The sequence below is a fragment of the Chiloscyllium plagiosum genome, unplaced genomic scaffold (assembly GCF_037043375.1).
Source record: "Chiloscyllium plagiosum isolate Xiang-an unplaced genomic scaffold, Cpla_swu_hap1 HiC_scaffold_24, whole genome shotgun sequence".
Lineage (NCBI taxonomy): Eukaryota > Metazoa > Chordata > Chondrichthyes > Orectolobiformes > Hemiscylliidae > Chiloscyllium > Chiloscyllium plagiosum.
This window is the reverse complement of record NW_028270162.1, coordinates 59,509,817-59,533,947: the sequence shown is the minus strand read 5'-3', so window position 1 is coordinate 59,533,947 and position 24,131 is coordinate 59,509,817. Positions and strand designations below refer to the sequence as shown.

At 43.2% G+C, this 24,131-nt stretch overlaps 1 protein-coding gene across 3 annotated transcripts in view; it reads right to left on the bottom strand.

Moving 5' to 3' along the window:
• The window catches only part of klhl22 (kelch-like family member 22), a 75,199-nt gene that overhangs the window by 38,914 nt on the left and 12,154 nt on the right, over window positions 1-24,131 (bottom strand). For 2 of the 3 annotated variants that reach the window (XM_043716150.2, XM_043716152.2), the window contains 2 exons: window positions 12,635-12,916; window positions 7,889-8,054 (listed from right to left, as the gene is read on the bottom strand). In XM_043716150.2, coding sequence (XP_043572085.2) covers window positions 7,889-8,054; window positions 12,635-12,843 — 375 coding nt within the window. In that variant the 5' untranslated portion in view covers window positions 12,844-12,916. Of the gene's footprint in view, window positions 1-7,888; window positions 8,055-12,634; window positions 12,917-19,015; window positions 19,111-24,131 lie in introns of those variants that run through there. The other variant, XM_043716151.2, reaches the window with a different exon arrangement.

Sequence of the window (24,131 nt, the reverse complement as noted above, 5' to 3'; positions counted from 1 at the left end):
CGTCACTCTCGTATGTTATTCATGTCATCCTTTGTGAAGACTGAAGCAAAGTGTGAATTTACTTTGTCAGCTATTTCTTTGTTCCCATTAGAAATTCCCCTGTTTCTGACTATTAGGTATCACATTAGTTTTCATCAATCTTTTTTCTGTTTCATACCTATAGAAACTTTTTACAGTCAGTTCTATGTTCTCTGCAGGCTTACTCTATTTTCCAATTTTACTCTATTTTATAAAATCCTTTTTTTCCTTTCTTAACTAATCCCTTGGTCTACCTTGGCTGACTTCTAAACAGTTCCCAATCCTCAGGTTTAATAGAATCATAGAGCCAGACAGCATGGAAATACCCTTTGGCCCAATTTGTCCATGCCAACCAGGTTTCCTAAACTAAACGAGTCTTATTTGCCTGCGTTTGGCCCGTATCCCTCGAAACCTTTCCTATTTATGTACCTGTCCAAATGTCTTTGCAATGCTGCAATTGTACCTGGATCTTTCACTTGCTCTGGCAGCTCATTCCATACATGCACTGCCCTCTGTGTGATCAAGTTGGCCCTCAGACCCTTTTTAAATCTTTCTCCTCTCACTTAAACCTATGCCGTCTAGTTTTGGACTCCCCGACCCTGAGATAAGACTTTTGCTATTCACCTTCTCTATGTCCCTCATGATTTCATAAACCCCTCAGCTTTTCTTTGCATCTAGTACTATCTCTCACTTCCCTCGTAAGTCATGGTGTGGCACCGTGCTTTTCGCACTCTTGTGCCGGACAGGAATAAACCATTTTTGGAGTGCACCCATTCGTTCTTTTAATGTTTGCCATTGCCTAATCACTGTCCTTCCTTCCAGTAACATTTCCTAATCCATCACAGGCAACTTGCACCTCATAGCATCATAGTTCCTCTTAATAAGATTCAGGATCCACAGAATCAACGACCTCATTCTCCATCTTGATGAAGAATTCTACCATATTACTCATCCCCAAGGGGTCTCTCACAACTATATTACCAACTATTTCTTTCTCACTGCAACACACCCAGTCTAGGCTGGCCTGTTCTTGGTCTGGAAAATCATCCCATTTGCTGAATACATTAGTTAAAGAAATGCACCCCCAATGAATTGGGGTCAAAGTCCCACTCCAGACACTTGGCACATAACTGAGCAATACATTTCAGTCATTTCTTTCTCTGAAGTCATTCATAGTATGTGAGTTTTGTTGGTGAGCCCAGGGTTTGTTATGCAATCCTCACTGCTTTTGAGAATTTGCTAGTGAAGGCACCTTTTAGCAGGGGCTAATCACACCCACAGTGTTGTTAGCTGAGGGAGCTGCACCACATCCAACCAGCAATAACAAAAGGACAATGATATTATTCCAAGCCAGAATGGGGCAAGTATTGAGAGGCAAACTTAAAAGTTGTGTTCCCACATGCTTGCTGAACTTGTACTTCTAGACGGTGAAGATGAAAGTTGCTGTCAGAGGAGCCTCGGCAAGCAGCATCTTGTAGCTGGTACATCCTGCTGCCACCATATGGCAGTAGTGAAGGGACTGAAGGTGAAGGTGGTGTTGGAGTGAAAATTAATCAGGCTACTTTATTCTGGACTGGAAGGGTTTTGGGGGGGAGGGGGGGGGGTTCGTGTCAATATGTTTTTGGAACTGCAATCATCCAGATAAGTACAAATTATTCCACCATACTCGTTAACTATTCTTTGTAGATCGTGCACAGACTTTGAGGAGTAAGTAGGCAAGTTCCTTGCTGCAGGATTGCTAGTGTTTGGCCTGCTTCTATAAACACATTGTTTGTTTGTCTGGTCCAGTTAAGTTTCTGGTCAATGGGGGGGTAACCCCCCAGGATGATATTTGTGAGGGATTCAGCAGTGGTAATGTTATCAAATGTAAGGAGAGAAGATTAGACTCTCTATTTTTGCTGTTTATCATTGCCTGACATTTTTGTAAGACAAATATTACTTGCCAAACCAAATATCAGGCCAAGTCTGAATGTTGAACAGATCCTGCTGACATTGATAGAAACTGCTTCTGTAACGGAACAGTACCAGATGCTACTGAAACAAAATCAAACCCATCTGTGGACAGAAAGCAGGGTTAATGTTTCAGGTCCAGTGACCATTCTTCAGAAGCGTCTGTACTGTCAGACCTGCTAAGGCTTTCCCAGCAATTTCTGTTTTTGTTCTTGACTTCCTGCATCTGCAGTTCTTTGTGTTTTTTTCTTTAAATGCTACTGACCATTGTGCAAACATCAGCAAACACTCCTATTTCTCATCCTATGATGGGGGAAAGTCATTGATGAAGTAACTGGTTGATCCTAGGACACTATCCAAGGGCACTAGCCTAAGGAACTCCTGCAGCGATGTGCTTTGCTTGTAATGACTAGCCTCCAACAACTGCAACCATCTTCTTTTGTGCTGGCTATATCTCCAACAAGTGGAGAAGTTTGCCCCGATCCCACTGACTTTAATCTTCTAAGGTTCCTTGATCTGACAATTAATCAAACACTGCCTTGATATCCCATCTCACATCTGAAATTCAGCTTTTTTGTCTATGGCTGTAATGAAGACCAGAACTATACGGTCCTGGCAGAATCCAAACTGAGCATCAATGTGCAGGTTAGCAGGTTACTATTGCACAAATATTGCTTGATAGCACTGTTTACAAGCTCTTCCAACTTTTTTGCTCAAAACAGAGAGTACACAGCTGTGGCAGTTAAGTGGCTGGACTGAATGTATCCTGCTCTTTGTGGATAGGACATACCTAGACAAACATCCACATTGGTGGCTAGGTGCCAGTGTTGTAGCTACGCTGGAATAGCGTGGCTAGAGGTATGCCTAGGCCAGGACTAAACGTTGTGAGTATATTGGGCCTATACCCTTTGTTATATCCAGTGTCTTCAGCCTTTTCATGATATTGCAATGAGTGAGTCAAAATGGCTGAATACTGGCATCCATGTTGTTGGAGATTTGAGGATGACGCTGAGATGGATCATCCATTCTGCATCCCTGGCTGAAAATGGTTGTAAATGCTTCAGCCTGATCTGTTGTAAAGACATGTTGGGCTTCCCCATTATGGAGGATGGGGATATTTGAAGATCTTCTTCCTATGGGTGTGAAGTACCGGGACATGCCATCTTTCTGATGTGACACTGAACCATGTTCTCTCTTTTGCCCCGGCCAATTTTTATTCCTCAAGCAATATCAGATTATCTGGTCATTATAATATCCTTATTCGTAGGAACTTGAATTTGGCTACCATGTTTTCCATATTACAACAATGACCAAACTTCAAATTCCTTAATTAGCTGTAAAGCACATCAGAATATCCTGTGGCCATGAAAGATGCTATATAAATGTAACTGAATCTTTTAGCCCTGATGTGACAGTTCAAACATAGTGGCGGGTTTCAATTATAAGGAAAGGCTGGATAGGCTGGGACTTTTCTCATTTTTCATTGGAGCATAGGAGGTTGAGGGGTGACCTTATAGAGGTTTATAAAACTACGAGGGGCATGGAGAAGATGGTGAATAGCAGGTGTCTTTTTGTTAGGATGGGGGATTTCAAGACTAGGGGACACATTTGTAAGGCATGAGGAGAACAACTTAAAAAAGATATGAGGAGCAACTTTTTCACAGAGAGTGGTTTGAGTATGGAATGAAGTTCTAGAGGAAGTGGTATTTAAAAATACCATTGGGGCACCATTTAAAAATAAGGGGATGCCACTTAGGCTGGAGATGATGATAATTTTGTTTACTCAGAGTGCTGTGAAACTTTGGAATTTTCTACTCAAGGCGGCTGTGGAAGTTCAATCTTTGAGAGTACTTAAAATTGAAGTTGATAGATTTGTAATTACCAGTGGGACACTAGGGAATAGTGTGAGTAAAAGGCAGTGAAGTGTTTGGTCAATGAATGGTGGGGCATGCTCATGGCCTACTTCTGTTCCTATTTAACATTGAATTACATCTTTAACTACAATGATTCACAAAACTGTCACAAGAAGAAGTGATATGAACCAGAAAAGGAGATATTAGGATAGGAGTATTAGGCCTTAAAGGAGAATTAAGAGGTTTAGGGTGGGAATTTCAGAGCTCAGAATCCAGGTAGCTGAAAGTAGAATGACCAACAGTGGGGCGAAGGAAGAACAAAGAGAGGCTGACGGGTTGTTGGGTCGGAGAAGATTACAAAGACATGGAGAAATCTGAACACAAAAATGTGTTTGAACTGGACTACTGGTAGTTTGGAACCCATTGTAGGACAGTAAGTAGAAAGATGATAGGTGAATGGAACTGGGAGTGAATTAGGCAACAAAACTTTAGCTGAGTGCAGATTTAAAGGGGATGGAAAATGGCAGGCAGTCTAGGAGAATATTGGAATAATTAAATCAGAGTAACAAAGTGATGGATGAATATTTCAGCAATACCTGGGCTAAGGTCCAGGTGGAGACAAGCAATGTTACAGCGAAAATAAACTTTGTGATGCAGCAGGTGTGGGGTTGAAGCTTAGCTCAGTCAGATTGCAGTATCCCTTTCAGTAACTTGATGTGTGCATCCAATGCCTTCTACTGAGAACTGGTTGGTCCCAGTGAATGACAAGAAGAGTTAATATTCCTAGTTATCATGTGCTGAGCAGGGAATGACATGCCCTATGTGAAACATACAGAGTTTTACATCAAAGATTTGACAGTCAAAGTTAAAATAACTACTCTGAGTGTTACTAAAGTAACAGTATGCTAATGATCAACTTATACAAGTTCTGAGCTGACCAATCCTGATCCCTGGAGAGCTCTGCTCAGCAGATGACACCTTCAAGGAGATGCTCTTTAATGTTTTCCACAAGAAACCAACTAGCCTTTTCAATTATACACACACCTGAGGTGCTCATAATGTCCAAGGCTGACATCTACAGCTTGGTCCTGTAAACTGTTTCACTATAAAGTTCAATTAATCCAGTAATTCAAACTCAGATGCCGCATTGTTTTTGTACCTAAATCTTCTGTGAACTGTGGCTGCTCTTTCAGTGCATTTTTGCATTTACAAAGTGGCTCCATACCATCTAGTGGCAGAAGCTGAATATTGCAAAAAAATGTAACATCTAGCTACAGGTTAAATTGTTGCTGGCAATTGACTGGAACAAGATGATAAAAAGATTTAAAGTTCAATCACAGCACTTGGCCATTTGACCCACTGAAGCCCTCTGAGACATGAATTCTCCCATCTAAATCATCCCTCTAGAATGTTAACTCTTTCTTCATATCTCATTCACCAGTACCCCAACTCTACAATGAAGCTCATCATTTCTGTACCCTTATCCATTCATTGTAACTGCCTAATACTGTATTGCTTTATTTTGGAATTAATTTTTCATGGGATGTGGGCATCACTGAAAAGATCACCACTTATTGCTTGTTCCTAACAGCACTTGAGAAAATGCTGATGAGGCCATCTTCCTAAAGCACTACAGTTTGTGTGGTGTGAAGGTGAGAATTTTGATCCAGTGACAGTGAAGGAGCGGTGATGTTATGTGGGTTGGATGGGGGGGTTGCAGGTGGTGGTGTTGCCATGCTTCTGCTGTTCCTCTTCCTTCTGAGGCGGGTCATGGGTTTGGAAGGTGGCGTCAAAGGATTACATCGAGTCTCTGCAGTGCGTCTGTAGATGGTACACACTGCTGCCACTATGCAGTGATGATGGTGGGAATGAGTGTTTGAAATGGTGGATGTAGGTGGCACAGTGTCTCAGTGGTTAGCACAGCTGCCTATAGCGCCAGGGACCCAGGTTCGCTTCCACCCTCAGGCATCTGTTTGTGCGGAGTTTGCACGTTTTCACCGTGTCAGCATGGGTTTCCTCCAGGTACTCCAGTTTCCATAGTGTCCAGGGATGTGCTGGTTAGACACACTAGCCATGGAAAATGCAGGGTTACAGGGATAGGGTAATGGGTTGGGTCAGGGTGCTATCTCATACAGAAACAAATGGTGTGGTTTAATCTGAGGGTAAGGGGAGAGGTTGAGAAGGCGGAGTGGGAATTGAACTCACACTGGGTGGGTTATTTGAGATCTCCAGCATTCACAGTTCTTTACTTTATCAGTTTTTCAATTGCCTGGTGCTACCTCGAGTATCTGCTAAGGTTGGTCCAATGATTTGGTAACACTAGTGTGGGAGACTACAGATTGTGATGGACTACAGTGCTGCTGCAGATGGCCTATAAAAACTCATGGTTGTACAGTTGTATGCTGCCAGATCTGTTCTGAACCTATCCCAATTTACAAAGTAGTGTCCCACAACAAACTGAAGAGCACCTCCAATGTGAAGACAGGATTTCACCAACACATCTCTAACAGGTGGACTGGGGAGGATGGGGTTAAGCAGGCTTTTCTTACCTATTGCAGGCTCAATCTGGTAGTTACATCCTTTAAAATTTGCCAACCTCGGTCATTAGGGGTACTAACAAGCCATTCTTGGTGATTAACATTAAGTCTCCAGCCAGTGTACATTCTTTGTCCTTGGTACCTTCAGTATTTGTTGCAAGTAACATTCAAATGGGGGAATGCTGATTCATCAAAGAGAGATAAGGTAGATGGTTGGTGATAATCAGCAGGTTTCCCTGTCCATATTTCACCTGGTGCCATCAACTTCATGAGGTGTAGATCAACGTTGAAGACTCCCTTATTCACTAGCTGAAGATTGCAGGCCACTGTGCTAACACCTTTGGCTGGTCTGTCCCACCAATGAGAAAGGATATGTCATGAGGCTATTGGAGTCTAGGACATTGTCTAAAAGGTATGATTCATCTGTATCAATATGGTATGGAACTGCCTGATCAATCTACAGCTCTCTCAATATCTGTCCAAGTCCCAGTTTTAGTGAAATAGTTTCGGTAGGGTCAACTGTTAGGTGTAGGAGAATGGGTCTGGGTGGGTTGCTCTTTGAGGGGTCGGTGTGGACTTGTTGGGCCAAAGGACCTGCTTCCATACTGTAAGTAATCTAATCTAAAAACAAACTGGGAGGGTATTGTGTCTTTATTGTGTCTGGCACCTAGGAAATGCAGAGTGGTCTGTTCACTTTTACGCTTATTATTCTCTTGTTGTGGTTTAATACATCTGTGTGGTTTGTTAAGTCATTTCATTTGTGAAAACTGGAGAGTAAGGCAAGTCAGACGAGCAGCCCAATATGATAGCTGCAAATCTGAACCTTAAGAATGTGCAAGGACAGAGGCAAATGACAACATGTTGGTAGGTATTTTTAGATCAGCCACCCACAGGCAAATAATAACCTTTGTTGTTGGTACCTCAAGGATTCAATTCACTTACTTCAGCTCTTCAGAGGAGATGTTTACACTTGGAAGGAATGTATGGCAAAAGGTAGTTCCAGGATGTAGGTTTGCTGGCTGAGCTAGATGATTCATTCCCAGACGTTTCGTCACCCTACAGGTAACATCTTCAGTGGGCCTCCAGGTGAAGCACTGCTGATAATTCCTGCTATTTATATGTTTGGGTTTCTTATATTTAGAAAGCAGGATTTATCAGCAGTGCTTTACCCAGAGGCCCACTGAAGATGTTACCTAGTAGGTGACGAATTGTCTGGAAATGAACCTTCCAGCTCAGCGAGCAAACCTACATCCAGAACCTCAACCTGAGCCTCAAATCTTCTCAAAACTCGCTAAGGTAATTCCGTGATAGCTTGAAATCCAGAAATGGTTCCAGTTATTCTCTTTACATTTGGTAACAGGAACTGCTGCTTTGTGTTAACTGTAAAGATTCACTCACTACATGAGTCCATCATTACAGACTCCAGGTGGATAGAATCATATTCAGTTCCTGAATGCTAGTCTCCCAAGTCAATATTGGAGTTTTAATTCATATGCTCAGGCCTATGCTTCGACATTATAGCTCAATTACCTGCAGCTGACAAGCAGCCACCAGCACGTCCTGTACATTATTCAGGTTCAGCTCCATCTCAGAAGTGTAGATGAAGTCCAAGATTTTGCACATAGCCATATAGGTTATGTCATGTAAAAATATCTCCTTCTCCTGCATCTCCCGCAGCCCACCAGCAAACATCCCCCTGTGAACAGGACAGATACTGATCAGTCTTCAGACAGTAAAATTAAGGTGCAGACCAAGTTTATAGAAGCACTTCTCCACTACCTGGAGAAAAAAATAATTGTCTTCACTGACATGTTAGAGACAATTTTCCAAAAAAATGGATTGGTCATTCCCAGGGAAATCACTGTGCATGGCAGCCTTCCCAGGAATGAGTCAAGCAACAGTGATTACGATAAGTGTTATTCAATGTTCAACAACAACATGAATTTTGACTAAATCATCAGTCTCAAAGTTAAATCAGAGCTGTCTGACCCAGGAAACTCTGGATAGATACAAGGGACAATACAATAGTATCCCAACTCACTCATCCAAGAAGAATCAGTCCATCACAGCACCTGGAACCTCCCATCACAGCATCCACAACTTCCTGTCAAGTCATATAGCAACTTTCATCACATCATCCGGACCTTCAGTCATGGAGTGCAGGGCCTCAGCCGCACTGCCCAGGGCCTCACACATAACATACATTCCATAAAGATCTCAGAGAAAGATGTACCAGATATTAGAGTGGGAGAAAGTGAGGACTGCAGATACTGGAGATCAAAGAGTGTGGTGATGGAAAAGCACAGCCAGTCAGGCAGCATCCAGGAAGCAGGAGAGTCGACGTTTCGAGCATCAGCTCTTCGTCAGGAATTCTGATGAACAGCTTACGTTGGAAACATCGACTCTCCTGCTCCTCAGATGCTGCCTGACTGGCTGTGCTTTTCCAGCACCAGACTCTTCAACCTAGATGTTAGAGTGTAAACTTAAAACTTCCAGCTCATTAAATGCCCTAACAGTTTTGTCTGATCGAACAAAGACAGTATGGAGACCACTGTCTGTGTTACTTTGGGAAAATCTCTTTACTGTGAGCAAGTGTGATGTCTTTGGTTCAAAGAGAAAGATTGCATTTCTATCATGATGTGGAGGTGCCAGTGTTGGACTGGGGTGGACAAAGTTAAAAATCACACAACACCAGGTAATAGTCCAACAGGTTTACAATGGAAGCACTAGCTTTCAGAGTGCTGGTGGTCATGTCCACAACCACCTGATGAAGGAGCAGTGCTCCGAAAGCTAGTGCTTCCAAATAAACCTGTCGGACAATAACCTGGTGTTGTGTGATTTTTGAACATTTCTATCATGGAAGTCATGATCTCAGGATTCTTTACAGAACCCAAAGGTTTTAAAGCCAATTAAACACATCTGAAGAGTAGTCACTGTTGTAACGTAAGAAATGCAGTGTAGCCAAATTGTGCACAGCAATATTCCATAAACTGGAATGTGGAATAGACCAAATGATCTATTTTTGTGATGATAATTGAGAAGTAAATTTTGGACAGGATACTAGAGATAACTTTTCTGCTCATCTTTGAAATAGTGCCACTGCATCTTTTACAACCACCCAGAACACAAAATATTTGTTTTTGTGCCGTGGACTGTTCTGGAGATTTTCTCAAGGGTTTCTTTTGGTTTTTACAGATTCTTTTTTCATTCTTACTCACACATTTATTGGGTTGTCACAGAGTATAATATCTTCTGTAATCATGCTGACGTATTGGGTAATTGAACTCAGAGGCAGAATTAGAATAATTTATCAATATCTCCAATAATTACTAAACATAAGGCTGCCACACACAAGGAAAGCATTAATTTATATTGGCACAGGACAACATGCACAAGTTAGCAACAGTTTTTGTTTCAACTGTCACACATTTCTACATATAAAAAGCCAACACACTAAGCACACTTTTCACAGACAGGTGAAATCATAGCCAATTTGTTTCCAACACATATGCACAAAGTCTGAAAATTTTAACCACATTTCCCTGTATGGCAGCTCCTGAAAATATGTAGCCTTAAATGAGGGATTCCACAATGCTTTGCACGGAATTAACTACCTCACTGCTTTCAGGTTTTCCTGACCCCTAATTAACTGAGCATTCCTTTGTTGACAGGCTTAAAACTGTTCACCCCTTTTGTAACCGCCAACTCCTCCCATTGCAACTTCCCTCTCCCCACCCATCTTGGAGCCTCCCCATCTCCCCACCATCATTCCTCAGCCTATCGTCTGCCCCACCCTCTTGCAACTTTCTGCTTTCCTCAACCATCTTGCAACTTCTCTCATTCCACAGCTTGTAGCCTCACCTTCTCCCTCATCCCCCTTTCAACCTCCTTTTTCCCTTCACCATGCCTTGCAGTCTCTTTGCTTATCCCTACTACTCCAAGCAGCCTCTTTCTTTGCCTGACCCCCACGCAGACTCGTTGTTCCACCCACCCCTTTGCAGCCTCTATCTTCCGCCCAAACCGCTTACAGCCTTTTTCTCCTCCACAGCCATTATCCTAGTGCCATATAGACTGAACTCCAGATACTTGCACCTGCCTTCCTTCACCTTCAGCTTTTGCGTTCTTGGTGAAAGAGCTTCCTGTCCTCAAACACCCCCAGCATCAGATCACCCAGGCTCTGGGCACCACTGTCATCAGCATGGGCTGCATGATGGCTGGTGACTCAGTGGTTAGCAATGCTGCCTCACAGCGCCAGGGACCCGGGTTCGATTCCAGCCTCGGGTGATTGTCTGTGTGGAGTTTGCACATTCTCCCCGTGTCTGTGTGGGTTTCCTCTGGGTGCTCCGGTTTCCTCCCACAGTCCAAACATGTGCAGCTTGGGTAAATTGGCCATGCTAAATTTCCCATAGTGTCCAGGGATGTGTAGGTTAGGTGTATTAGTCAGGGGTAAATGTAGAGTAATAGGGTATGGGAATGGATCTGGCTAGGTTACTTTTCAGAGGGTTGGTGTGGAGTTGTTGTGTCTAATGATTCTGAAGGGATTCTATGATTCTGTGACAACCCACCGCTCAACCTCAGATGTCCTGGTCTCAGCATATCCTGGCAAAATTATTTTGCACTGGTTCACTCGCTCAATCTCCTTCCTTTCTTATTTTCTTGCTTGCTGCTCCTCCAAAACAGGTTGTTCCCCTCCCACATTTATTACTTATTGTCTTATAGCTAAGCTAGCAGCTCCTCAGAGATTCTGGCCATTCAACTTAGGGGAATCACCTTCCTCTGACTGGTCATCCAGTAATGTTGGGGATCTTGTGGGGTGAGTTTGTCCGTCACCCATGTATTTTGAGCCCTTGCATCTACCCGATAGAGTAGAAGGTGCCTTGGTTTAATGTCCCATCCCAAAAGAATGGCCATTTCCAACAGCACAGCACTCCCTCAGTATTGCCCTGGGTTATGTGATCTTGTAAATGAGGTTCGGACATCAACCCAAAACTCAGGGGATGTAAATATAGGGTCAACCATCCTATCTTCAGAGGCATGATGTTACGCCATACAGAAATACAGAAGTTGCTTGTTTATAAGATAAAATATTTGGGACACCTGTCAGAACAAAATAACAATGCATATCATTAAAATAGCATTGCAAGTTGATGAGAGATGGTATTCTGTGCATACAAGATGACATTGAATAAAAGTTTTATGATCTGGCAAAACTTCCATCATAGGAGTCAAACTGAAGATGGCAGGAGCATCACAAATTACACAGCTTGTGGCAGAACAAGCAGCAGCCCAGATGACAGTGTAGATAAAGGTTTACAGTCAAACTATGGCTGAGGTGTAGTCAGGATGACATTCAGTTGATGTTCACATGATTTTAGACAAAGACTTTAAATCAAGCATCACCAGTCAAGACACACAGAGAATAAATGAATGGGAAACAATGTTTTTTCTTACCACACTATGATTTGACAGAACAGTTAGTATAAAATTGCACAACCACAAATACAATTCCAAAAATATACACATACTTTGTGCCTGAAATATACAGACACACACTCAAGTACATGCATATATAAATCGCAAAATACATTCACTCACCCCAATACATGCATAAACGTAAACATGCACAAGCCCTTAAAACTATGCATAAACATCCCCAAAGGCACACATATACAGCAACTATCAGACACCAGCCACCGCCAAATACATACTCCCAAAATTAGACAAATACACATAAAACCATAAGACATAGGAACAGAATTCGGCCATTTGGCCCATTGAGTCTGCTCCACCATGCAATCATGGCTGTTATGTTTCTCAACCTCATTCTCTTGCCTTCTCTCAAAAGTATTAGACTTGGCTTCTGTTGTTATGAACCCAAGGACATTGCCACTTCCCCACCCACACACAAACACACACATACACATATGTGCATGACCTCCAGGAGACAAAGTACACATTCAGCTGAACAAGCACACAGTCCCAAACATATACAAATACCCCTCACACGAACATGCTTGCACACATCACCCCAAAACACATCCAACAAACGTATACAATCCCAAACATACAATCACAATCTCAAAAGTACACGTACTCCCTAAAAGACATGTATACTCCCATCATCGAAGCACACAGCCTCAAAACGCACACAAATCCAAAATGCACACATGCACTCCCAAATACATCGAAATATTCTCACATAACCCTCACGACAAAGCATTCCCCTTACAATACACATCAACATATCTCTGCCAACACATGAGATAAGTACAATACCTAAAATAGTCACATGATGCTGCCAGGAGTATGCGGTGAGCCTCGATGGACTTCCCTTCTACAATTAGGGTGACATCAAATAAACTTGCACTGTTCCGAAGTGCAACTAGTCCATCCAGCAGAGACTGGGAATGCGCTGAGCTGTGATAAGTCTGGCTGACTTTTTTCTGACTTTGCTGTTTGTCCTTGTGCTCTTCTGCCATGGTCATGCGAATGCTGCCAATGTTGCCCAGATTTCAGCAAAGAGTTTTGCCAATAGGCAGTTTTCCCACAATGACTCTTCTGAAAAATATTGAAAATTTTCCAAAATTATTCAGCAGGCAAGAGACTAGGTTTGTTTTGTTGGAATGTCACAAATAAAAACCTGAACTGTCCTTTCTGCATGAATTAGTTGATCATAGCTAGGAAGATTGGTTAGCCTTGGGATAGCAAGGATGGAGAATAAGCACTAAGCAGAGTTCCCACAGCTAGCCTTTATTGTCTGACCCTGCTGGAAAGGAGCACTTGTAGCCATTCATTAAAGACTTTATTAAATATGCTCTAAAATTTATTTCTGTGATCAGATACAATCGGCTCACACATGTCGTATAACTGCACGAGTGAGCTTTTGCGAAACATTACCACAAGAGAAGAAGGGAGAAATTCAGGGCACAAAGGAAAGAAAAAGGGTATAATGATGAGGTCAGTGAAAGTTAGGGGGTAATTCCATTCCCTTATCAATGATTCGATTTCCCTCTCGCTATCTTCATGGGCTAAACCAGGCATTTTGAAACTTAGACTTGAGTATAGAGGCACAATTTCAAAATCTGTCTATTGCACAAAACTTGGAAACACAGTGGGGAAAACTCATGTAGAACTTCAAAAGAAGGTAGATATGCAGATGGGTTGGGCGGGCAAGTAGCAGGTGACATTTCATGCAGAGAAGTTATCTTATTTTGACAGGCAAAATGGGGAAGACACATCTAAAAAAAAAATGAAGGGTACAATTCCAAACTGGTACAGGAGCAGAGAGACCGGAGGGTGTTCGGAGTGGTGTACTGCAAGGATCAGTTTTGGAGCCACTGCTGTTTGACATTTTAAAACTGACCTGGATGAGGGCGTAGAAGGATGGGTTAATAAATTTGCAGATGACGCTAAAGTCGATGGAGTTGTGGATAGTGTGGAAGGATGTTGCATTCTACAGAGGGACATAGATAAGCTGCAGAGCTGGGCTGAGAAGTGGCAAATGGAGTTTAATGCAGAAAAGTGAGAGGTGATTCACTTTGGAAGGAGTAACAGGAATACAGAGTATTGGGCTAATAGTAAGATTCTTGGTAATGTTGATGAGCAGAGAGATCTCTGTGTCCACGTGCATAGATCCCCAAAGTGTGCCACCCAAGTTGATAGAGGAGATTTACCAGGATGTTGCCTGGTATGGAGAGACGGTCCTAGGAGTAAAGGCTGAGGAATTTGAGGCTGTTTTCGTTAGAGAGAAGGTTAAGAGGTGATTTAATAGAGACATACAAGATGATCAGAGGATTAGACAGAGTGGACATTGAGAGCCTTTTTCCTCAGATGGTGATGGCTAGCACGAGGGGACATAGCTTTAAATTGAGGGATGATAGGACAGACGTCAGAGGTAGTTTCTTTACTCAGAGAGTAGTAAGTGCATGGAAAGCCTTGCTTGCAACAGTAGTGGACTTAAGGCCATTTAAATAGTCATTGGATAAACATATGGCTGATAATGGAATTGTATAGGTTAGTGGGCTTCAGATTGGTTTCACAGGTCTGTGCAACATCGAAGGCTGAAAGGCATGTACTGCGCTGTAATGTTCTATGTATCCCCCCTCTATGGACACCTTCTCCCGCCTCCAACCTGCCTCTTACACTTGGTCACTACCGCCAGCCTTGTACACACCACAGACCCCTTCATTGCTGACTGCCAACGTGACATCAGCTGCCTCAATTTTACACCTGCCTCACCAACTCCAACCTCACCCCCCCCGAATATGCAGCACTCCACTCACTCCGCAACACTATCAAACCCACTGACAAAGGCGGGGAAGTGGTAGTCTGGAGAATGGACCTCGATGTTGCAAAGACCAAATGCCAACTCTCTGACACCATGTCCTACCTCCCTCTTGCCTGCGACCCCACCGCGATCCATCAGGCCAAAATCGAACTCACTGTCTGTGCCCTCACTGCTTCTGGTGATCTCCCCTCCACTACCTCCAAACTCATAGTCCCCCAGCCTAGATTCTGCCCGGTTCTACCTGGTCTCCAAGATCCCCAACTACCCTGGCCAATTTATTGTCTTGGCATGCTCCTGTCCCACTGAACTCATTTCGTCCTACCTCGACTCTATCCTCTTCCCCCTTGGTTCAGGCACTTCCCACCAACATATGCGATACCAACCACATCCTCCACCTCTTCAGGAACTTCCAGTATGAAGATAGACCCCAGCACTTTGTCTTCACAGTGGACGTGCATTCCTTATACACGTCAATACCCAACAAGGATGGCCTCCAGGCCCTCCGCTTCTTCCTCTCCAATAGCCCCATCCAGTCCCCCTCCACCAATACCCTGCTCTGCCTTGTCAATCTGGTCGTCACCCTCAAAAGTCTCTCTTTTAACTTCTCCCATTTCCTCCAAATCAAGGGAGTGGCCATGGGCACCCGGGTGGGCCCCAGATATGTCTGCCTCTTTATTAGCTACATCGAACAGTCCCCCTTCAGTACCTACACAGGCACTGTACCCCAACTCTTCTGCCGTTACATCGATGACTGCATCCAGGCTGAACTGGAAGCATTCATCGACTTCACCCATAACTTCTATCCACCCTCAAATTCACTTGGTCCATCTCAGACACCTCCCTCCCCTTTCTTGACCTCTCCATTTCCATCTGTGGTGACAGTCTCCAGACGGACATTTACTACAAACCTACAGACCGCCATAACTACCTGGACTACACCTTCTCCGACCCTGTATCCTGCAAGAACTCAATCCTGTTCTCCCAACTGCTCCATCTCTGCTGCACCTGCTCGATCAGGGAAACATTCCATTCCCAAGCATTCTAGAAGTCCACCTATTTCAAACAACGTGCTTTTCCCCCCTCTGCCATCCAGATAGCCCTCAGTGCACCACCTCCATTCCCCGTTCCACTGCTCTAAATCAGCACCCTTCCAAACATAATAACGACCCAACACTCAGTTTTCCAATTTCAAATAACCTCCTTCCCCATCCCCCCCGACTCCCTTCCCAGCTCCTCCCCCTCCCTTCCACCAACTGGTTTCATTCCTCCCAGTGACCAAACAAGTGGCACCCTTTACCTGTCTTCACCTATCCCCACCTCACCACCCTGCCCCCGCCAGCCACTTTATCTGCAGCTCCCCCCATACTCACCCCCAGTCCTGAAGAAGGGTTAAACCCAAAACATCGACTTCTCCACCTCCTCATGCTGCCTGGCTTGCTGTGTTCTTCCAAACTCCTGCTTGTCTATCACATGCACAATAAGCTGAATTCTGATTTTGATTCTTACAATTACAAAGAACCCTGGTTGATGTTAAATTTGCCCAACCTTACCAATACTCCCGCATTTCTTTGATTACAAGAAAAGGGAGGAGGCATATGACAGATATGAACATCTGGGTTTGAGTGAATCCTTTGAGGAGTCTTAGGGCAGTAGGGGTATACTCAAGAGGGAAACAGGAGGACAAAAAGGGACATGGGATATCTTTGGCAAATAGGGTTAGGAAGAATCCAAAGAAATTCTACAAATACAATTTAAAGGCAAAAAATAACTAGGGTGAGAGTCGGGCCCCTTAAAAATCAACAAGGTCATTTGTGTGTGGAACAGCATGGGCGAAATACTAAACGAGTATTTCACGTCACTATTTACTGTGGAGATGGATATGGAGGCAAGAGAACTTGGAGAAATAAATAATATCTTGAAAAGGTGGTGCTGGACGTCTTAAAATGCATAAAGGCAGATAAATCCCCAGGATCTGATCAAGTATATGCCAGAATTTGGAGGGAAGGTAGGGAATTGATTGCTCTTTGCTGAGATATTTGTATCATCAATAGCCACAAGTGAGGTGCCAGAAGACTGGGAGGGTGGCTAATGTAGTGTCATTATTTAAGAAGGTGGAAAGTAAAAGCAGGGAACTATAGACCGGTGAGTGTGACGTCAGTGGTGGGTAAGTTGTTGGAGGGAATTCTGAGGACATGATGTACATGTATATGGAAAGGCAAGGACTGATTAGGGACATTCAACATTGTTTTGTGTGTAGGAAGTCATGTCTCACTAATCTGATTTAGTATTTTTGAAGAAGTGACAAAGAAGAAAAGATTTACAAGGATGTCGCCAGGGTTGGAGAATTTGAGCTATAAGAAGAGGTTGAATAGGCTGGGGCTGTTTTCCCTGGATCGTCAGAGACTGAGGGGTGACCTTATAGAAGTTTATAAAATCATGAGGGGCCTAGATAGGATAAATAGACAAAGTCTTTTCCCTGGGGTGGGGGAGTCCAGAAATAGAGGGCATGAGTTTAGGGTGAGAGGGGAAAGACATGAAAGAGACTGAAGAGGCAAATTTTTCATTCAGAAGGTGGTACGTGTATGGAATGAGCTGCCAGAGGAAGTGGTGGAGGCTGGTACAATTGCAACATTTAAGAGTCATCTGGATGGCTATATAAATAGGAAGGGTTTCAAGGGATATGAGCCAGGTGCTGACAGGTGGGACTTGGGTTGGGATATCCGGTCAGGATGGACAAGTTGGACCGAAGGGTCTGTTTCTGTGCTGTACATCTCTATTACTCTATGACGCTATAAGACTGATGAAGGCAGAGAGGTGGACATTGTCTATGTGGACTTCAGTAAGGGATTTGACAAGATTCCACATGATGGACTGGTTAGCAAGGTTAGATCACATGGGATACAGGGAGAGCTAGCCACCTGGATACAGAACTGGCTCGCGGGTAGAAGACAGAGGGTGGTGGTGGGGGGTTATTTTTCAGAATGGAGGCCTGTGACCAGTGGTGTGCCATAAGGATCAGTGCTGGGTCCACTATTTTTCATCATTTATATAAATGATTTGGGTGTGAATATAGGGGGAATGGTTAGTAAGTTTGCAGATGACACCAAAATTGGACAGTGAGGAAGGTTAGCTCAAAGTACAGCAGGACCTATCAGATAGGCGAATGAGTCAAGGAGTGGCAATTGGATTTTTGTTTCGATAAATGTGAGGTGTTGCATTTTGGTAGGGCAAATCATACACTTAATGGTCAGGTCTGGGGAGTTGCCGAATGAGATCTTGGAGTGCAGGTTCATAGTTCCTTGAAAGTGGAGTCACAGGTAGTCAGGATAGTGAAGGAGGCATGTGGTATGCTTGCCTTTATTGGTCAGTATCGAGGAGAAAGTGAGGACTGTAGATGCTGGAGATCAGAGCTGAAAATGTGTTGCTGGAAAAGTGCAGCTGGTCAGGCAGCATCCAAGGAACAGGAGAATCGACATTTCGGGCATGAGCCCTTCTTCAGGAATTCCTGAAGAAGGGCACATGCCCGAAACGTCGATTCTCCTGCTCCTTGAATGCTGCCTGACCTGCTGCACTTTTCCAGCAACACATTTTCAGCTCTTTATTGGTCAGTGCATGGAGTGAAGTTGGGCCGTCATGCTTGACTGTACAGGACATTGGCTAGGCCACATTTGGAATACTGCACTCTATTCTGGTTTCCCTGCAAAAGGAAAAATGATGTTCAACTTGAAAGGGTGCCCAAAAGATTTACAATGATGTTGCCGGTGTTGAAGGGTTTGAGCTATTGGGAGAGACTGAATATGCTAGGGCTATATTCCCTGAAACGTCAGAGGCTGAAGGGTGACCTCATAGAGATTTATAAAATCATGAGGGGCATGGAGAAGGGAGAATAGCCAAGGTCTTTTCCCCAGGATAGGGAAGTCCAAAACTGGAGGGCATAGGTTTAAGGTGAGAGGGGAAAGATATAAAAGAGACTCGGGGGCAATGTTTTCACGCAGAGGGTGGTGCATGTATGGACTAAACTGCCAGAAATGGTGGGGGCTGGTAAAATTACAACATTTAAAAGGCATCTGGATGGGTACATGAATAGGAAGGGTTTAGAGGGATATGGGCCAAATGCTGGCAGGTGGGACTAGATTAATTTAGGATATCTGGTCAGCATGGACCAGGGGACTGGATAAGCACTAGAAGGGGAAAAGCATGGGGATAAAGCTGTGTTTGGGACTAATTAACTCTCTCAAAGATCTGGGACAAAAACACAATGGGTCAATTGGTCTCCCTGTGCTATCTCATACAAAATTAACATTCAAAAGCTATAAACTGCAAAAAGGTGCTGAGATATGCAGACTGAAGATAGAAGGACAAGCACTTACTTCTATCCAGTGGGTACAATGATTCTGGAAATGCACTATTGTTGTGAATTTCACTTTACAATACAGTGCCACACAACCGTCACCCTCAGAGTACAGGAAGAACTATGCAGAAACAAATTTATCTGTAGAAAAGTTCCGAACATTCCGAATGACAGTTTCACTTTCACTCTCCTTTCACACGTATTAAACAAAATAATGCCATTGGATTGATAATGGTTTTATATTGGACCGAAGAGTCTGTTTCTGTGCTGCACAACTCGACACTTTACTGCACCACATGATTCAGCACAACACCTTGGAATACACTGAGTCGTCACCATCAGTCAGCTGTAACTTTGGATCGTACTTAACCATACCCTGGATGTTAAAGACACTTACTTTAAAATGTAATATCTACTACAGTTTTCGTATGAGGTTTCACTTCATCATGAGGTCTAACTATATTAGTGAAAAATCCATTGACACAGGAAACTACACTCCAGCAAACAATTTTTAAATCACTATCCTGTCTTTTCTTAAGGCTGTTAACTGCTCATGAGTTTTATGGCCCCAGTCACCTGCTGCCTTTCCTCCCCTACCTTACCAAACCTGTATGAGCCCGCTCGACCATGGGGGGGACACCATAAAAAGTACAGGAACAGATGATCATAAGATCAGTCAAAGCCCGAGATTCACAAGGTTGCTTATAGAAACTGAGACTTCACAAGTTACTAAGCAAAACTGGAGTTCTGAGGAAAGGTCACCAACTCATAACGTTAAATCTGATTTCTTTCCACAGATGCTGCCAGGCCTGCTGAGCTTTTCCAGCAATTTCTACTTTTGTTTCTGATTTACAGCATCTGCGGTTCTTTTGGTTCTTATTTAATAAGTTACTAAGCAAGTTGTTATGATCTGGAATAAAGCAGGTTCAATAGTAACTTTCAAAAAGGGACTGGATAAGCACTTGAAGGGGAAAAATGTGGGGATAAAGAAGTGTTTGGGACTCTCACAAAGTTCTGGAGCGAAAACACAATGGATCAGTTGGTCTCCCTGTAATATTTCATTCAAAATTAACATTCAAAAACTATAAACTGCAAAAAGGTGCTGAGATATGCAGACTGAAGATATAAGGACAAGCACTTACTTCTATCCAGTGGGTACAATGATTCTGGAAATGCACTATTGTTGTGAATTTCACTTTACAATACAGTGCCACACAACCGTCACCCTCAGAGTACAGGAAGAACTATGCGGAAGAAACTTTATCTGTAGAAAATTTCCGAACAGTCCGAATTGTAATGAGCTCCAAATGACAGTTTCACTTTCACTCTCCTTTCATACGTATTAAACAAAATAATGCCATTGGATTGATAATGATTTTAGATTTCAAGAGTAAGTGGCCAATCTTTGCATGTCACACTTAAAAGGGGAGGTTGCCTAACTTCAACAAAATAATTTTAAACTGAAATATGTATATAAATTCTCTTCACAGGTTACTGCAAAGTATTAAGTCTCAATGAAATGTTTCAATCTATTACTGCCTAATGTTGGATTAGCTTAACTCAACAACTATTGCAGCTTTAATACAGTAGAAACAAAACATAGCCTTAGTGGAGTGTTAGATATTTGCCTCAAAGTTAGAGGCAAAGTTGACTAAATTCCACCCCAGAGAGTTGAGTACATAGATAGTACTGTATACTGCAAGAGGTTTGTCAGATTAAAATTTGAACCAAGGTCCCATCAACCTTCTTAGTTATGGGTAAAAGATCCTACAGCCCAATGTGTAGAAGATCTGGCAGTCCTCCCTGGTATCCTGGTCAATATCTATCTGTTTACCAATATCACCCAAACAGATCATCCAGGTATGCAAACAGCTGCTGCATTCTGACAGAATAACAATTACTAGACTTTAGAAGTACTTTACTAGCTGGGATGTGTTGTGGGATACCTTGCGTTTATGAAACTTCCCTTATTAATGTAGATTTTTCCTTCAGCCAAGCTGTTTGAGAGCAATTGGAAAATCAGCTCAAGTGAAACAAATAAAATAGGTGTATTCAGTATTACTATAACTCTAACCCTCTTAGCAAACCTTCTTGGTGCCTCCATTTGAAGAGGGGATTATGTTGTAAATAACATGCCAATAGATGTCAGCTGGCTCTGTACTCAAAAGTTCCTCTAATATTAGATGCAAATCCAGGACAGAATACCCAATAAACCGGAGCACTCCTGCTTCTACAGTTTTCATTTATCAGCTTGGGTTGAAGAATAAAGAGAGGACACGAGCAGTCTTTAGCAAATAGAATAAAGGAGAACCCTAAAGCTTTCTATAGGTATGTGAGGAATAAAAGGATGGTCAGGGTAGCAATAGGGCCAATCAAAGACAGAAGTGGGAAGTTGAGTGTGGATCCTGTGGAGATCGGAGAGGTGCTAAACAAACATTTCTCATCAGTTTTCACTCAGGAAAAGGAGAATATTATAGAGGAGAAAAATGAGGTACAAGATAATAGACTAGAAATGATCGAGGTTAGTTACGAACGGGTGTTAACAATTCTAGAAGGTGTGAAAGTAGACAAGTCCCCTGGGCCGGATGGGATTTATCCAAGAATTCCCTGGGAAGCTAGGGAGGAGATAGCAGAGCCTTTGGCTTTGATATTTGAGTCGTCATTGTCTACAGGTTTGGTACCAGAGGACTAGAGGATTGCCAATGTTGTGCCCTTGGTCAAGAAGGGCAGTAGAGATGACCCAGGTAATTATAGACCAGTGAGCCTTACTTCTGTTGTAGGAAAGGTTTTGGAAAGGATTATAAGAGATAAGATTTATAATCATCTAGCAAGCAACAATTTGATTTCAGATAGTCAACATGGTTTTGTCAAGGGCAGGTCGTGTCTCACAAACCTCTGAGTTTTTTGAGAAGGTGACCAAGCATGTAGATGAGGGTAGGGCAGTTGACGTGGTATACATGGACTTCAGTAAAACCTTTGATAAGGTTCCACATGATAGGCTGTTGGAGAAAATACAGAGGCATGGAATTGAGGGTGATTTAGCAGTTTGGATTAGAAACTGGCTTTCTGAAAGAAGGCAGCAGGTGATGGTTGATGGAAAATATTCAACCTGGAGTCCGGTAACTAGTGGTGTGCCACAAGGATCTGTTTTGGGACCACTGCTGTTTGTCATTTTTATAAATGACTTAGAGGCAGGCATAGGTGGATGGATTAGTAAATTTATAGATGACATTAAAGTCGGTGGAGTAGTGGACAGCATGGAAGAATGTCACAGGTTGCAGGTGGACTTGGATAAACTGCAGGATTGGGCTGAGAGGTGGCAAATGGAGTTCAATGCAGCTAAATGTGAGGTGATGCACTTTGGCAAGAATAACAGGAAGGCAGAGTACTGGGTCAATGGAAAGATTCTTGGTAGTGTCGATGTGCAGAGGGATCTTGGAGTCCATGTACATAGATCCCTGAAAGTTGCTATCCAGGTCGATAGTGCTGTTAAGAAGGCATACGGTATGTTAGGTTTCATTCGTAGAGGGATTGAGTTCCGGAGCCGCAATATCATGCTGCAACTACACAAAACGCTGGTGCGGCCACACTTGGAATATTGTGTACAGTTCTGGTCCCCATATTTCGGGAAGGATGTGGAAGCATTGGAAAAGGTGCAGAGGAGATTTACCAGGATGTTGCTGGTCTGGAGGGAAGGTCTTATGAGGAAAGGCCGAGAGACTTGGGTCTGTTCTCATTGGAAAGAAGAAGGCTAAGAGGGGATTTGATAGAGACATACAAGATGATCAGAGGATTAGACAGGGGAGACAGTGAAAGTCTTTTTCCTAGGATGATGACGTCAGCATGTACGAGGGGGCATAATTACAAATTGAGGGGTGATAGATTTAAGACAGATGTCAGAGGCAAGTTCTTTAAGCAGAGAGTGGTAAGGGTGTGGAATTCACTACCTGCTAAGGGTGTGGAATTCACTACCTGCTAATGTAGTCAACTCAGCCACATTAGGGAGATTTAAACAAATCTTAGATAAGCACATGGATGATTTTGGGATAGTGTAGGGGGACGAGCTGAGAAGGGTTCACAGGTCAGCGCAACATCGAGGGCCGAAGGGCCTGTTCTGTGCTGTATTGTTCTATGTTCTATGTTACTTCAGCACTTGAACAGCACAAAATGATAAACCAGCCTTTTGCATTTGGGGTGATGTTATTTGATGAAAGTGAAAGCACAGTGATATTTTGAACAAAGACTCTTAGTTTTAAAAAACCTATCACCTTTGCCAAATTAGAAGACGATGACAATAGCCCAGTTGAAAATGTAGGTGTTGAACAATTGAGCAGTATAGTGGTTAACAAAGAAGAGGTGCGAAAAAGGCTGGCAGCATTTCAGGTGGAGAAGGGGCCAGGGCTGAATGGGGTGCATCCTATATTGCTGAGAGGTAGAGAAGCAATTGTGAAGCTTTGACATAAACTTTCAAGGCCTCTCTGAACACAGTTAAAAAGTCACACAACACCAGGTTATATTCCAACAGGTTTAATTGGAAGCACACTAGCTTTCAGAGCGACGCTCCTTCATCAGGTGGTTGTGGAGGGCTCGATTGTAACACAGAATTTATAGCAAAAATTCTGCAGTGTGATGTAACTGAAATTATACATTGAAAAATTGATTGTCTGTTAAGCCTTTCATCTGTTAGAATACAGTGATAGTTTCACTTCTTTCATGTGTAAATCACAAAACTGCATGAATTTATGTAAAACTCTGTTATCTCACTTTTTAGATTAGAATCAATCTAAACATCAGGTCATAGACAGAGAACACAGGGTCTGGATCAGTGGTGATGGAAGAGCACAGCAATTCAGGCAGCATCCGAGGACAGGCAAAATCGACGTTTCGGGCAAAAGCCCTTCATCAGGAATAAAGGCAGAGAGCCTGAAGCGTGGAGAGATAAGCTAGAGGAGGGTGGGGGTGGGGAGAGAGTGGCATAGAGTACAATAGGTCAGTGGGGAAGGAGATGAAGGTGATAGGTCAGGGAGGAGAGGGTGGAGTGGATAGGTGGAAAAGGAGCTGGGCAGGTCGGACAAGTCCGGACAGGTCAGGGGATCGAGTTGCTGGAGGTTAGAAGCTAGGATGGGGTGGGGGAA